We start from the raw sequence: 11,644 nt of genomic DNA on the forward strand, positions 1-11,644 counted from the left end.
GAATCCTGTTTTGAAATGGGGTGTTCTCATTCCAGCACAGTACTTGGCTCACTATGCTCTGCTGAGCAGAAAGAACCTTGATTCTGTTTATAAATTTATTTGAGAATAAACACACTAAAGAACAAGAGTATATTTAAAAATATTGGTTTATTTTAAAATTATTGTAGCCCAGAATTAATATTTGAGAATTCGTATTTTATTTTCATGATGGTTTATACAATTGACAATGAAGTTGTTATTGGTGCAGTCTGACTAAGTAACATTCTGACACATTCAAAAGTCACAGATGACTCATGCAGAAGGATTTGATATCATTTTAATATTACTGCCAGCATGTAGCTATGTTAGGGGCTCAACATGGCATTAGAATGTCGTAATAGTTTAGTAGTAATCATAAAGTTTAATTTGTTTTTGGAATAAGATGGTAGGTATTACAGAGTCCTCTACCTACAATTGTCTCTAAAAGTTCAAGTATTTACTTGTAAGTTCATATTCTACAGTCATCTTTCCCCAGTAAGCACTGCATTTTAAATATGGTATCAAGCTATTTTTTTCTATTTATATTGGAGGAGAAAGTAGAAGGTAAAATTAAAATCACCTGGTTTTTTTTTCTTGCCTACTGGGGTGTAGAAATATATACAGCGAAGTATACAGAGTACAGTAAGCCCATTATCAAGATAGGTAAGCTGAATGTATCTGTCTTCTGTGCTTAGATTTGTAGACCATTTATCTTTTTCTTTTGTTAAAGTGGGGTGGCCTATGGCAGTACTTTCAATGCAGTAACAGTGTGCAACACCAAAAGATACAGTTTTAATAAGCTCACATAGGTTAGATTTAATAAGAATTCAGCAGTCAGATTGTCTTACCATTCTTAGGGGTACGTAAACAAGCCCTTAAGATACCAGGAGTTTTTTCCCTATTGTGTTTTTACAAGAAGAACGTAGAAACATTATTGTAAAGACAGTTGAGTTTATTTGTCCTGTTCACACTGCCATTCCTTACCTTCTTTCTATCACGTAGGAATCTGTATTCTATGAATTCTCTCATTTTCTAAATCTTGCCCTTCTTCTAGCATATTAAATATCTTCTGAAAATTGCATCTTTGACAGCTTTGCTCTCAAATTCCTTTGTTCATTCCTTCTTTCTTTTTTGTTACTGTTATTTTTCCTTTGCCATGTTCCAGACCCATGATGTGATTTGTTTTCTTCGACTTTATTAATTCATAGCCTGAGGGAGTTAAACTGAGAATAAGTTGTGAAAAGAGAGTTTTGAAGGAGAAAATGTTTGGATATTTTGCTGCTAAGATATGTACAAGTATCTAGATGAGAGAATTTTTTTTTCTCTTCTCCCCCAATAATCTTTATCTGAATATACTTTTCAGCTGTTAGAAAATACACCCTGTCTTTGCACACTGCTATCAAATGACTTGGCTGAAATCCTAGAGAAAGTGGGCAGAGCACAAAGAGCAAAACATCATGAAGAGGAATTTATGCTGTATTGCTTAAAGTGAGAACAGCCTTCAGCCTCCCAAAATACCTTATTTCTGAAATTTGAAAAATCTTGGTTTTTCTTTATGTTTAGTGTCATCAAAAAGGATCAGTATTGATCAACTTTTTTAAAACAGTAACAAGTAGGATCACTTGTGATCATGGTGTGATTTCTTTCACTGAAATTTTCATTGATGCTTGATTCTTGATGCAGATGTAATATTTGAGAAAAATATTTTAAGCTTCAGGGTGCTACATAAAGCCAAATAATTAATTGCTGACAGTTAATGAATTTGTGCTATTTTATTGTATTTTTCATTTAATGGCCTCACCTTAAGTGTGTATTGAAAGAATTCATCTTTATCTCTACATGATAGTGCAGTCCACATAAATATGATGTGACATGATTTCCCCATAGTCTTGGTATTGTTTGTAATGGTATCCCCAAAGAATGTCTTGTAATTTCATTCTACTTATCTTGGTATTATAGAGCTGTTTCAACTAAAATTATTGTTGAAATGTAACAGCTAAACGCCACATAAGTTAAAGTAGATTAGCATTGTTAGAACTTCCCTTTACTCCTCAAATGTTGAACATTGAGTAAACGGAAATAAAATGAGAAAACCTGCTACACATATAATAATTTAAGCTGTGTATCAATGTCTAATAGATTTTGTTTACTTAGCAACAAATGAGCAACTGTATACTTAAGGTGAAGTCCATCAGCATTTGAAATCATAGAAAAACTACATAATTACTCAGAGTTTTTTGTTTAATTGCACACATGCATAAATAATTTGCTATTACAGAATTTGCTGCATAATTCTGTTCTTACTGCTGAATTCAATTTTGAAAGGAGAACTATTTTATTTTAAAGAAAAAGATACTTGCTTTTGTGCTGCAGACTTAAAATCTTCTGGTTATGAATGAAGACTAATGGGATTAAGAAACAGGTTGATTTTAAAAATTGTACTAGGTGTTCCAGCTGAGCATTGAGCAATGTCTTTAAAAGAGATATGAAAGAATCCAGTTCCTCTTACAAAGAGAATAAATGGAAAAATAAAATAAATGTAAAAAAATAAAGAAGTGGAAAAGTTAAATGTATGTAAAAGCCAAATCATACTTTAAAAATTAGTATTTTGTCCTTTACTGGTTGTTGCAATACAGAATCATTATTCCAAATGAACTTCTTATCTGCATATACTATTTATAAAGAAAAAAGTCTTTTAGCATAAAAATATTTTAACTAAATTTCAAAATATGTTTCTGCTCATTTTTCTTTTTAATATTTAAGCCAAAATTTGATCATTTTAGTAATACAGAGTTCTACAGACTCTACTAAACTGAAACTTTAATTACATCAGTAACTCGGTTATTGATTAGGTTAGGTTAAATATTTAAAGAATTTTTTTAATATAATGTTAATGGATTTCACTTGATTTTCCTTGCTTTAGTGAAAATGGTACATCAAATTTAAAATAGTTTTTAATCAGGATCTGATTAATTAATTGGATAGAAACAGAAATTATGTGAAATGAAACTTAGCTCCATCTTAAACAACATAAGTAGCATAAACATGGTTCAGTGTTGGAATGTGTTTCAGTGTAGAAGTCAATGGTTTATCCTGTTCCAGTATGGAGATTAAATGCCATCTTTTATTTTGTCTTCATAGGAGGTAAAAGAAAAGCAGGATTCTAGTCTTAAACGTGACATTGATGGAATGGGAGTCCCAGAAATTAAGTATGGTGATTCAATCTGTTTTGTCCAACATGTGGCCAGTGCCTTATGGTTGACTTACAAAGCACAAGATGCTAAATCAGCACGTTTAGGTCCCTTGAAAAGAAAGGTAATGTTTGAGGGTTTTTTTAATTACTTGTAAAATGAATCTTAGTTGCATAACAGTTTTTGTCTGTCCTGTTTTTTGTCATTCTATCAATGCGGCAATTGTGGGTTTAATTGTTTTGTGCTGCTTTATTGAAAATGGTGTGAATGTTTTATTCTAAAAATCAAAACAATGGTGGATATTAACATAACTATGTAACTGAAGAAAAACTTTGCCACTAAGAAATGTATTTAGCTATTTTTCTTGCCAGAAGAAATTATTAATTTGGGTTCAATTTTTATTTTTGACACTTCATTAAAATATGGTAATTCCTGATTTGCTTGGCCAAATAATTTTTTTTTTTTTAAATCTACTTTCAACTGTTTAAGGGCTTAAACTTGTAAGTCATCTTACATTCACTGTTGATTTAGATTAATTAATGAACTGACAAGTAAATTTGTTATGAAATGAAATGACCCTAGAAACTCAAGTTCCTTAAGGGATACTAATGAACAATTTCCTGCCAAAATGTTAGATGTAGTTGTGATGTGGCATGAAGAAGCTCTTTCTCTCAGCCTTTTGGTTATATGGTATGAGTATATTCTTAAGTAGCGGCATATGACCTGTTATCCAAATTATGTTTACATTTCATTCAGAATTAAGGGGTTTAGTACTAGCTTCGCATAACTCCATCATTACCAAATGATTCTTTGGTTCTGTATTCATAGATTTTTACAACTTCAACCTTTTGTTAGAACAAGAAAAAGAAAAAAAATGTTCATTACTGAAGAGAAGTCAGAATTATTCTTTAATTATTTGTATGTACGTTCACAAGAGGATACCCATATACAAGCACTGTAACACAAAAAATGAGGTCCTCAGCACACCCTTGACACAGTCTCATTTATTTATGCAGCACGCATGTTCATAAATGGGCAGTGAGTGCCTGACCCCTTCACTTCTTCTCAGCAACCTGTCTGGTCACAGAAATTCTTCATATGCCAGTCATTCAGTATTTTCTTGGTAAAAGATTCAGTCACACAATGATGGCCTCTTCCTTTCCCTTGCCAGTATTGGCTATGGGATTCTGTTTCCTCAGAGGGTCCAATTTTACTTCTTGAAAAGGCAACATGTGGATTCTTCCTCTGTATTCAATAAAGGATTTTGCAATAGCTTCCCATGAAGTTTAGGGGTTTTTTTCCCCATTTTTCTGCTTAGCAGCAAGGAACTAAAAGAACCTCCATGATTGCTTGTAGCTTTTATTCTCCTTTCAAACTGTTTCATTCACGTTCAAAGACTCCAGATCTTTTTCTTCTTTCCTGTAATTGATATTCCTGTGGAGGCAAGAAAGAGTTTTTCATCCTCTGCAAAATATGGTACTAGATTATAATTTTGTAAGCAAGTTTAGATATATAGATCCCTTTACATTTCGTATCAGATTTATTTTTCTACAGTAAAAATGAAGTTATAGCTTTGTATGCATCCTCCACCATCATTTTGTCAGGAGATTTTCACTTTCAGTCATTGTAATCCTTCTCAAGCTGACCTTCACTTTTTGTAACCTGTCTCAGCAGCCCTAGGAGTATTGAGAAATACCTTATTTTAGAAGAGGCAAAGAGTGGTTTGGGTTTTTTTTTCCACATAACCCAGCTATTACAACTGACAGCTGTTGCAAGTCTATAGAGGAGAAAACAACTGTGGGATAAGTTCTGTTATAAAATCCTCAAAATGCCAAGTAAAAATTTGTGTTGTTTGGCTTTGGTGTAGTTTCATGTATCTAGTTATCATTCTATCTTTCCAAGACACCAATATGTAAGAAATTCTGGCATCATTTGTGAGGCTTCTGTTGTACAACTTCTGCCAGAATTTTGATCTGTCATATCTCTCTCTCAGATCTTGGTAACCAAAAGTTCAAGACTTTGTCAGGTAGTGATGATGTTTATGTCAATATTCTATTTAACATTCCTCCACCATCCAGCATGAGTGATGGATGCCTACCTTTTTACTTTGAGAGCTTGCTTCTGTGCAAGCTATGAACTCTGGCAGAGCTCCAGAATGGTAGAGCTTAGAGAATAGAGAAATAAGCTACATGTTTTGGATTCATGTCCTGGAGACCATTGTTCAGGGTGTTGGTCAATACCAATGCCCTGCTGTACCTCAACAAGCAAGGCAGTGCCAAATGTCCTTTTATACACAGGGAGTTGGTTTACCTGAGGAATTTGAGTCATCAGAGCTGGAGCTTCTGAATGTGATCTGCTTACTGGAATTCTAAATAAACACTTTTCTGTTGTGGTGTTTCTGGATGATTTAGTTGAGGTTTTGGCTGTGTTTTTGAGGTTTCTTGTTTTGATGTTTTTTTTTTTTTTTGTCAGAGAAATAGGGACAATTAGGTCCTTCTAAAAGACTTCTCTCTTCCCTGATCTACTGTATACTTAGTGAGAAGCGTGCATATCTACTACGCACTAGTGAAGGTGCAATTACTTTTCAAGCCGTGTCAGCTTTAATAGCCTATCTGTCAAATGTTTTCATTCCCATACCATTCCTGTAGCTCCAAAATCTGGAGCGACATGCAATGGCTTGAGGAAACATTATCTGATTGTCAAATGTTTTCTTACTAATTTTGTGATGGGAAGACTGGTTCTTTAGCTATTGTTCAGTTAAAAGACCCCAGGACCCTTCTCTATGGGAACAATGATATTTCACTTAACAAAGTCACCCACAGTGTGACTGTGTATAAAGAAGTACTCGAACAAAAAGGAAAGATGACCAGTATGTAAGCTGGTCTCCTTTAAGATAACATTATCATTGAAAAATGTCTTTCTAGTCCTCTCCATCACATCTCCATGGATTCTGGGGTTCAGATGAACTCATGGGGTGATGTTTGCCTCTTCTAAAAGCACTTCCTCAGCGTGTTGGAAGGAACAGAGCACACATGTACTCTGGATCCTTCCAAGTATAGAAAAACGGCACTTTCCAATTGTTAAGAGAGAAGCCGGTGCCCAAGCATTCACACACCAGTCAAGGAGTCACACATCCCCCAAGACTAACTGCTAGGACCGGAGTCCCTTCACAGTGGGCAACTCCAGTAAGCCAATGGGTGCCCCTTTCGACTCCACACACACTCAATCTTGGGTGCTTCCTCTCCCCTCAGGCTCGATCCTAGGTTTCCCAGAGCAGAATCTCCGACATGACATACACCAGACAAATTTGATGGTACAGCGGTGTAGAACAGCTCGAGCTGGGTGCCTCCAGAGAGGCACCCCGAACAAAAGACTCTCTGGGCAATTATACCCTTACAATCCAAGTTCCCCTCTCCTTGCAAGATGGTTCGGTCCAATAGTAGTATTTGGGTCTGAGGTCTCCTTGTTCCTCATTGGATCCTTTCACTGTCTCCAGGCGGGCCGTTCTTTTTCTTTTCTCGAGGAGGCAACTTCTGCTGATGGATGTGACTGTCTTATCTTTCTAATTTACACTGCTTTTGGGGCCTCCCCTCATGCAACTAAGAGTTCAGTATAAATTCATCAGTATCTAGGTGAAAGGCCTAAGGCTTTTTACTAATGCTATACAATGAATTCCATTTGAACTAGGAAGTGACTCCTATAACACCAATGCTTTGGTGTACCTATATGCCAGTATGTACAAAAAGCCATTGGTAAATAACCTTCCCATTTGTGCCAGTAAGTACTTGCATAACATTATTAGTTTCTTGGTTAACTATTCAATGCCTTAATTATTCTGCTAACTGAGAAGTAGGGCAGCAAATTTTTACTATCTCAGAACTAGAAAAATATATTTTTCAGCAGAGAATTCAGTAGCTAACATCTTAGGCAAGAAAGCAGGATAACTCACATTTAATTCTTAAAACAGCGCTGTAGGATTTTAATGACTCAAAATTATCAGACTTATTTTTGTGCTACCTAGAAATTACACTGCCTTTTGTGAAAATGGGTATTTATTTAAAGGGAAAAATTAAAAACCCACCAAAGGATCTCTGTTATTGCTTGAAGTTTAGGTGATGTTCACATCTGGTTCTGATGAGAATCCAACGTAATGTGTAGAGAATAGTTAAATGAGTCAGAAGTTACTTATAAATGTTGCTCCTTTAGCTGCATTGTAATTTTTCTGTTTGTCACTCCAACTTGGTTTTTTTTGTCAGTAGTCTTTTCATGCATGAATCCTTTAGGAAACGATCCTTAAGACAGTGAAGATCCTAAATATATAAAGAATGACATTTTTTTATTTCAGTTGGAAATGCTGAATTGAATTGAAAATGAAAAATATGCTATTTGATAGCATATATGTTTAATGAATTGTGGGAGAATAAAGGTACATTACAATGTCTTGTCTGAATATCTTGTATGTGAGACTGGAAAATTTGTAATTGATCAATAAACTGAGACTGACAAATTTGTGATTAATTAATAAACAGATGTTCAGATAAAATGATTAACCAGTAGCTCAGTATATATGCAATTACTGTTTTCAATACAATATTGAAATAAGTTACCGAATATTTAAAAGTACAAAGGTTTTTAAAGTAATTATTGTGATAATTACTGATTTTCAATAGGTTATATTACACCAAGAAGGCCATATGGATGATGGTCTAACCTTACAAAGATGTCAGCACGAGGAATCCCAGGCTGCTCGAATCATTCGCAATACTATGAGTTTATTCAGCCAGTTTATAAGGTAGGTGTTACCATCTGTATACAATCATTTTTTATTTGATAGTTTTTTAAAGTGTTCTGAAATTATAAGAATTTCTCTAACAGAATCCTTATTTCGTCCTTTCAACTATTTGTATTTAGAAGCTATTAGCAATGTATTTTTTTACTGACTTAAGTTTGTAATTTTGATGAATAATGCCATTAAATAGATAAAAAAGCTTATTTAAGATTATTTACATGAAATTTAATACCTTGAAGCCAGAATCAAACTGGATCATAATCCAGGTTGAAGAAAGCATGCTAAATGATCTTAGCGTAACCCCATTAGTAGGTATTCTACAGTAGCTCAACTTCACAGTGTTCATAAGAGGGTTTTTATTTTTCCATTTTTCTCAGTAGATCAAATATAGCTAACTCTATTCAAATTTGTCAAACTAATTGAAAGGAATGTTGACACCTAATACTGTTTAGATCAAAAATACCTTCTGAGTAGTATTTGTCTTCCAAATCTGTGCTGTACTAGAGGGCAATGCAGTTAGTAGTTATACCTCAGTAAGAATTATCTGAGATTGGGCTGTTCCACTAACTGTGTAATAGAACTCAAAAACTAATGTGAAAACAGTGATGGTTATTTCCACAGATCAAAAAACCAAAGCCCTTGGATACCTGGGCATGTGAAACATGCAATATATGAGTACCCTAAGCATGGCATCAGTACTACAAAGGATATTAGAAAGTCAGGGAATTTAAACAACAATTTGATACCAGACTTGCTCTGTCATAATCTTGATTTATTGAGAAGTTTATATAGAGAGCTGTACTTGTTAAGTAGTTGCCTAATATCCTTGCCACACGTGTGGCAACATAATACCTTTCTTTTCATGGAAAACAGAATCTTCACCAACAGCAGAACAAATGCATTAGACATGAATATCATTTAAAGCAGTTTATCTGAACTGTATGTTGCTGACTGAATAGCCTTTGGGTCCTCAGGAGATGTTAAATCTTAATGAACCGTTGACAAAATGACCATGAAAAGGTGCTGTATTTATCGCATTTCATCCCGAGTTTGGTTTTCTGGATTCAAGCCTGTATTTAAAAAAACATTATTTATGAAATAGATTTTATGAATCAAAATTTGACTTGCTTTCATCGTATTAATGAACTCGCTCCAGCTTAATTTTTAGAGTAAATTATTCATGACATTTATCTTATATTACTAAACTTAAATGGTAGTAGCTCTTTAACAAGCAGCAAGACACAGGTCTTCAATTCAGTGAAAGTTCCATGTTTCCTTCATTATAGCTCTTCCATACTGTTTGGTTTTGTCTGAAGATTTTTAGGGTAAAATACAATTCTGTGTCAATGCATATTCATTTATAATTGCTGAGATTAACATACAAGAATGAACAATGAAATCTCAGACTCCTTGAAATTCTTTGTATTTTTAAATCCCACCCTTCTTTATTTCCTGTATAGAGTTGATATAGAAGACCTAATTAATGCTTAGGATTAACTGTTATTTTTGTGTTCTTTGTCTAGAAGACTGGAGGTATACTGCCTCAGTTACTCCTACTATTTTAGTCTATCTGCACATTACACCTACATCATCAATAGGATTTAAAGTATCTAAACAATATCAATTACTGTGAGAAAGGACTTCAGTGCATCTTTCATCTGTGTTTCAGCTGATGGGAAAGGGAAACGTGATTCCACTTCAGGAAGCTCTCAGTGCTGGATACCCCAACAATAGATGTTTGAATGACTTGCAGTTCAGATCAGGTGTTGCTCGCATATATGTCATATGTACAACAAGACTAGATTTAGATTCCAACAGAAAATAGGCTGCTACATAATACTGTAAATGAATAATGCTGCCAGTCTTGTTGTTATTTGTCATAGTGGAAACAACAGAACACTATCACCCACTGCCCTGCCTGTTGAGGAGATGGCTCAGACTCTGCAAGACTTGATTACTTACTTCCAACCTCCTGAAGAAGACCTGGAACATGAAGATAAGCAAAGCAAGCTTCGGTCACTCAAAAACAGACAAAATCTATTCAAAGAAGAGGTAGAGACAGAGGAATTGTTAACATTATTTTAAAGTGTATCATGTCACAACCATTGAGAACTTAAACGTTATCATCTAGATGCATGCATATGATTCATAATGTAAAGTTCCAAAGCTGCTATACGTGTGTAATAGGCTGTAATGCCATATGATAACTTACTGTTAGGTATTTTTCACTTAAACATTTGTCACAGGCCACAAGCTCTCTGTCATAGAATTTGATCTTAATACTTCTAAGCCTTTTTAAACAGATAACATTTTTAAAAGAAACAATTGTGACAAATTTCTTTTTCTCTCTATGAAGTTACACATTCTGGATACCCCAAATGAATAATAAAACATGGATCAATGATAGATACTATTTCTGATGTCTTTTCTGTCTACCAGAGTGTGAAACAGGAACTTTTTTTCTCTAGAAACTGGAAGAATGCTAGTCTTAGAGCAGGTTATGTATTACATAATTGCAGAATTGCTCCTCTCTGAAAACTGAATAATTACACTATTGTATAAATAGGAAATATATTTTACAATGTTTTTAGACATGTTTGGATTGCTTGCTGATTTTCAATACCTTTTTTTTTCTCCAAACTGAAGTTAAAAATTATTCTAGTACTTGAACTTGTTTATTTTACAGATATTTTATCAGATAGTAAAATTTCCACCTTCTTTTAATCAACAAAAATTCCTTTGCATATAATTTTAAAGTGTTTTTTGTTGAGGTTTCTTTTCCTATGTAAGGAAGATTTTATGTAAAAAAGAGTCTATTCACAAAAACTGTAAAAGCCTTTATTGTCACCTTGTTTGTTCGTTTTTATAATACTTAGCTGAGACAAGAACAATATAGAATAAGTTTCTAAAATGGATGATTGTGATATAGATAAATATCAGTTCAAATCTTGTAAGCACAATAGTGTTAATCTAAGATGATGCAGCTTTTAAGTGTGAACAGGACAACAACAAATACTTTTTCATGTACAGTTCACTTTCCTCTCTGTCATATGCATTTAGGGAATGCTGGCACTAGTTTTGAATTGCATTGATCGCTTAAATGACTACAACAGCGCAGCTCATTTTGCAGGAATTGGAAGAGAAGAACATGGTACAGCATGGAAAGAAATTTTGAATCTCCTTTACAAGTTGTTAGGTAAGTTCTTCTATGATCTGCTAATGTAAAAAAAACCAGGATATGTATTCTTTATCGTCTACTTGCTGCTTCACCACCAAGTAATACTTTGTGTGTTATACATGCTATAATGTAAATTACAGAATTTCTTCCATATCCTACTGATACTTGTTAACAGAGAGCAGAGCTTATTGAGCAATGATACAGCAGTAAAATAAATCTCAGCTAGGAGAAGGAATGGTGCAGCATGCCACATGCATGGGTTTGTTTTTTTTAAATGTAACTGTGGTATGCAAATGGGTGTGAATTCTTATTTTAAAAATTAGAAAAACCAGAAAACAGTCTTTAGATATGAAACTGAAGAGAAGCCTAAAAGTAATAGTTGGAACTTGTAGGTCTACTGAATCCATGGTTATCATGTGGGGCTTAGATTTAAATGTTCACAGAAACACTAGGTTGGAAACGACCTTC

The 11,644-nt window shown here is 34.1% G+C and overlaps 1 protein-coding gene across 1 annotated transcript in view; it reads left to right on the top strand.

The window, feature by feature from the left end:
* The window catches only part of LOC104626466 (ryanodine receptor 3-like), a gene marked incomplete at both ends in the record, with an annotated part of 37,136 nt that extends 25,942 nt beyond the window's left edge, over positions 1-11,194 (top strand). Inside the window, 4 exons of the mRNA XM_010294398.1 lie at positions 3,160-3,333; positions 7,880-8,001; positions 9,882-10,050; positions 11,059-11,194. Of these exons, the coding sequence (XP_010292700.1) occupies positions 3,160-3,333; positions 7,880-8,001; positions 9,882-10,050; positions 11,059-11,194 (601 nt within the window). The remainder of the gene's footprint in view (positions 1-3,159; positions 3,334-7,879; positions 8,002-9,881; positions 10,051-11,058) is intronic.
* Positions 11,195-11,644: the final 450 nt, after the last annotated feature.

This window comes from Phaethon lepturus, unplaced genomic scaffold, assembly GCF_000687285.1.
Source record: "Phaethon lepturus isolate BGI_N335 unplaced genomic scaffold, ASM68728v1 scaffold11449, whole genome shotgun sequence".
Classification (NCBI taxonomy): Eukaryota; Metazoa; Chordata; class Aves; order Phaethontiformes; family Phaethontidae; genus Phaethon; species Phaethon lepturus.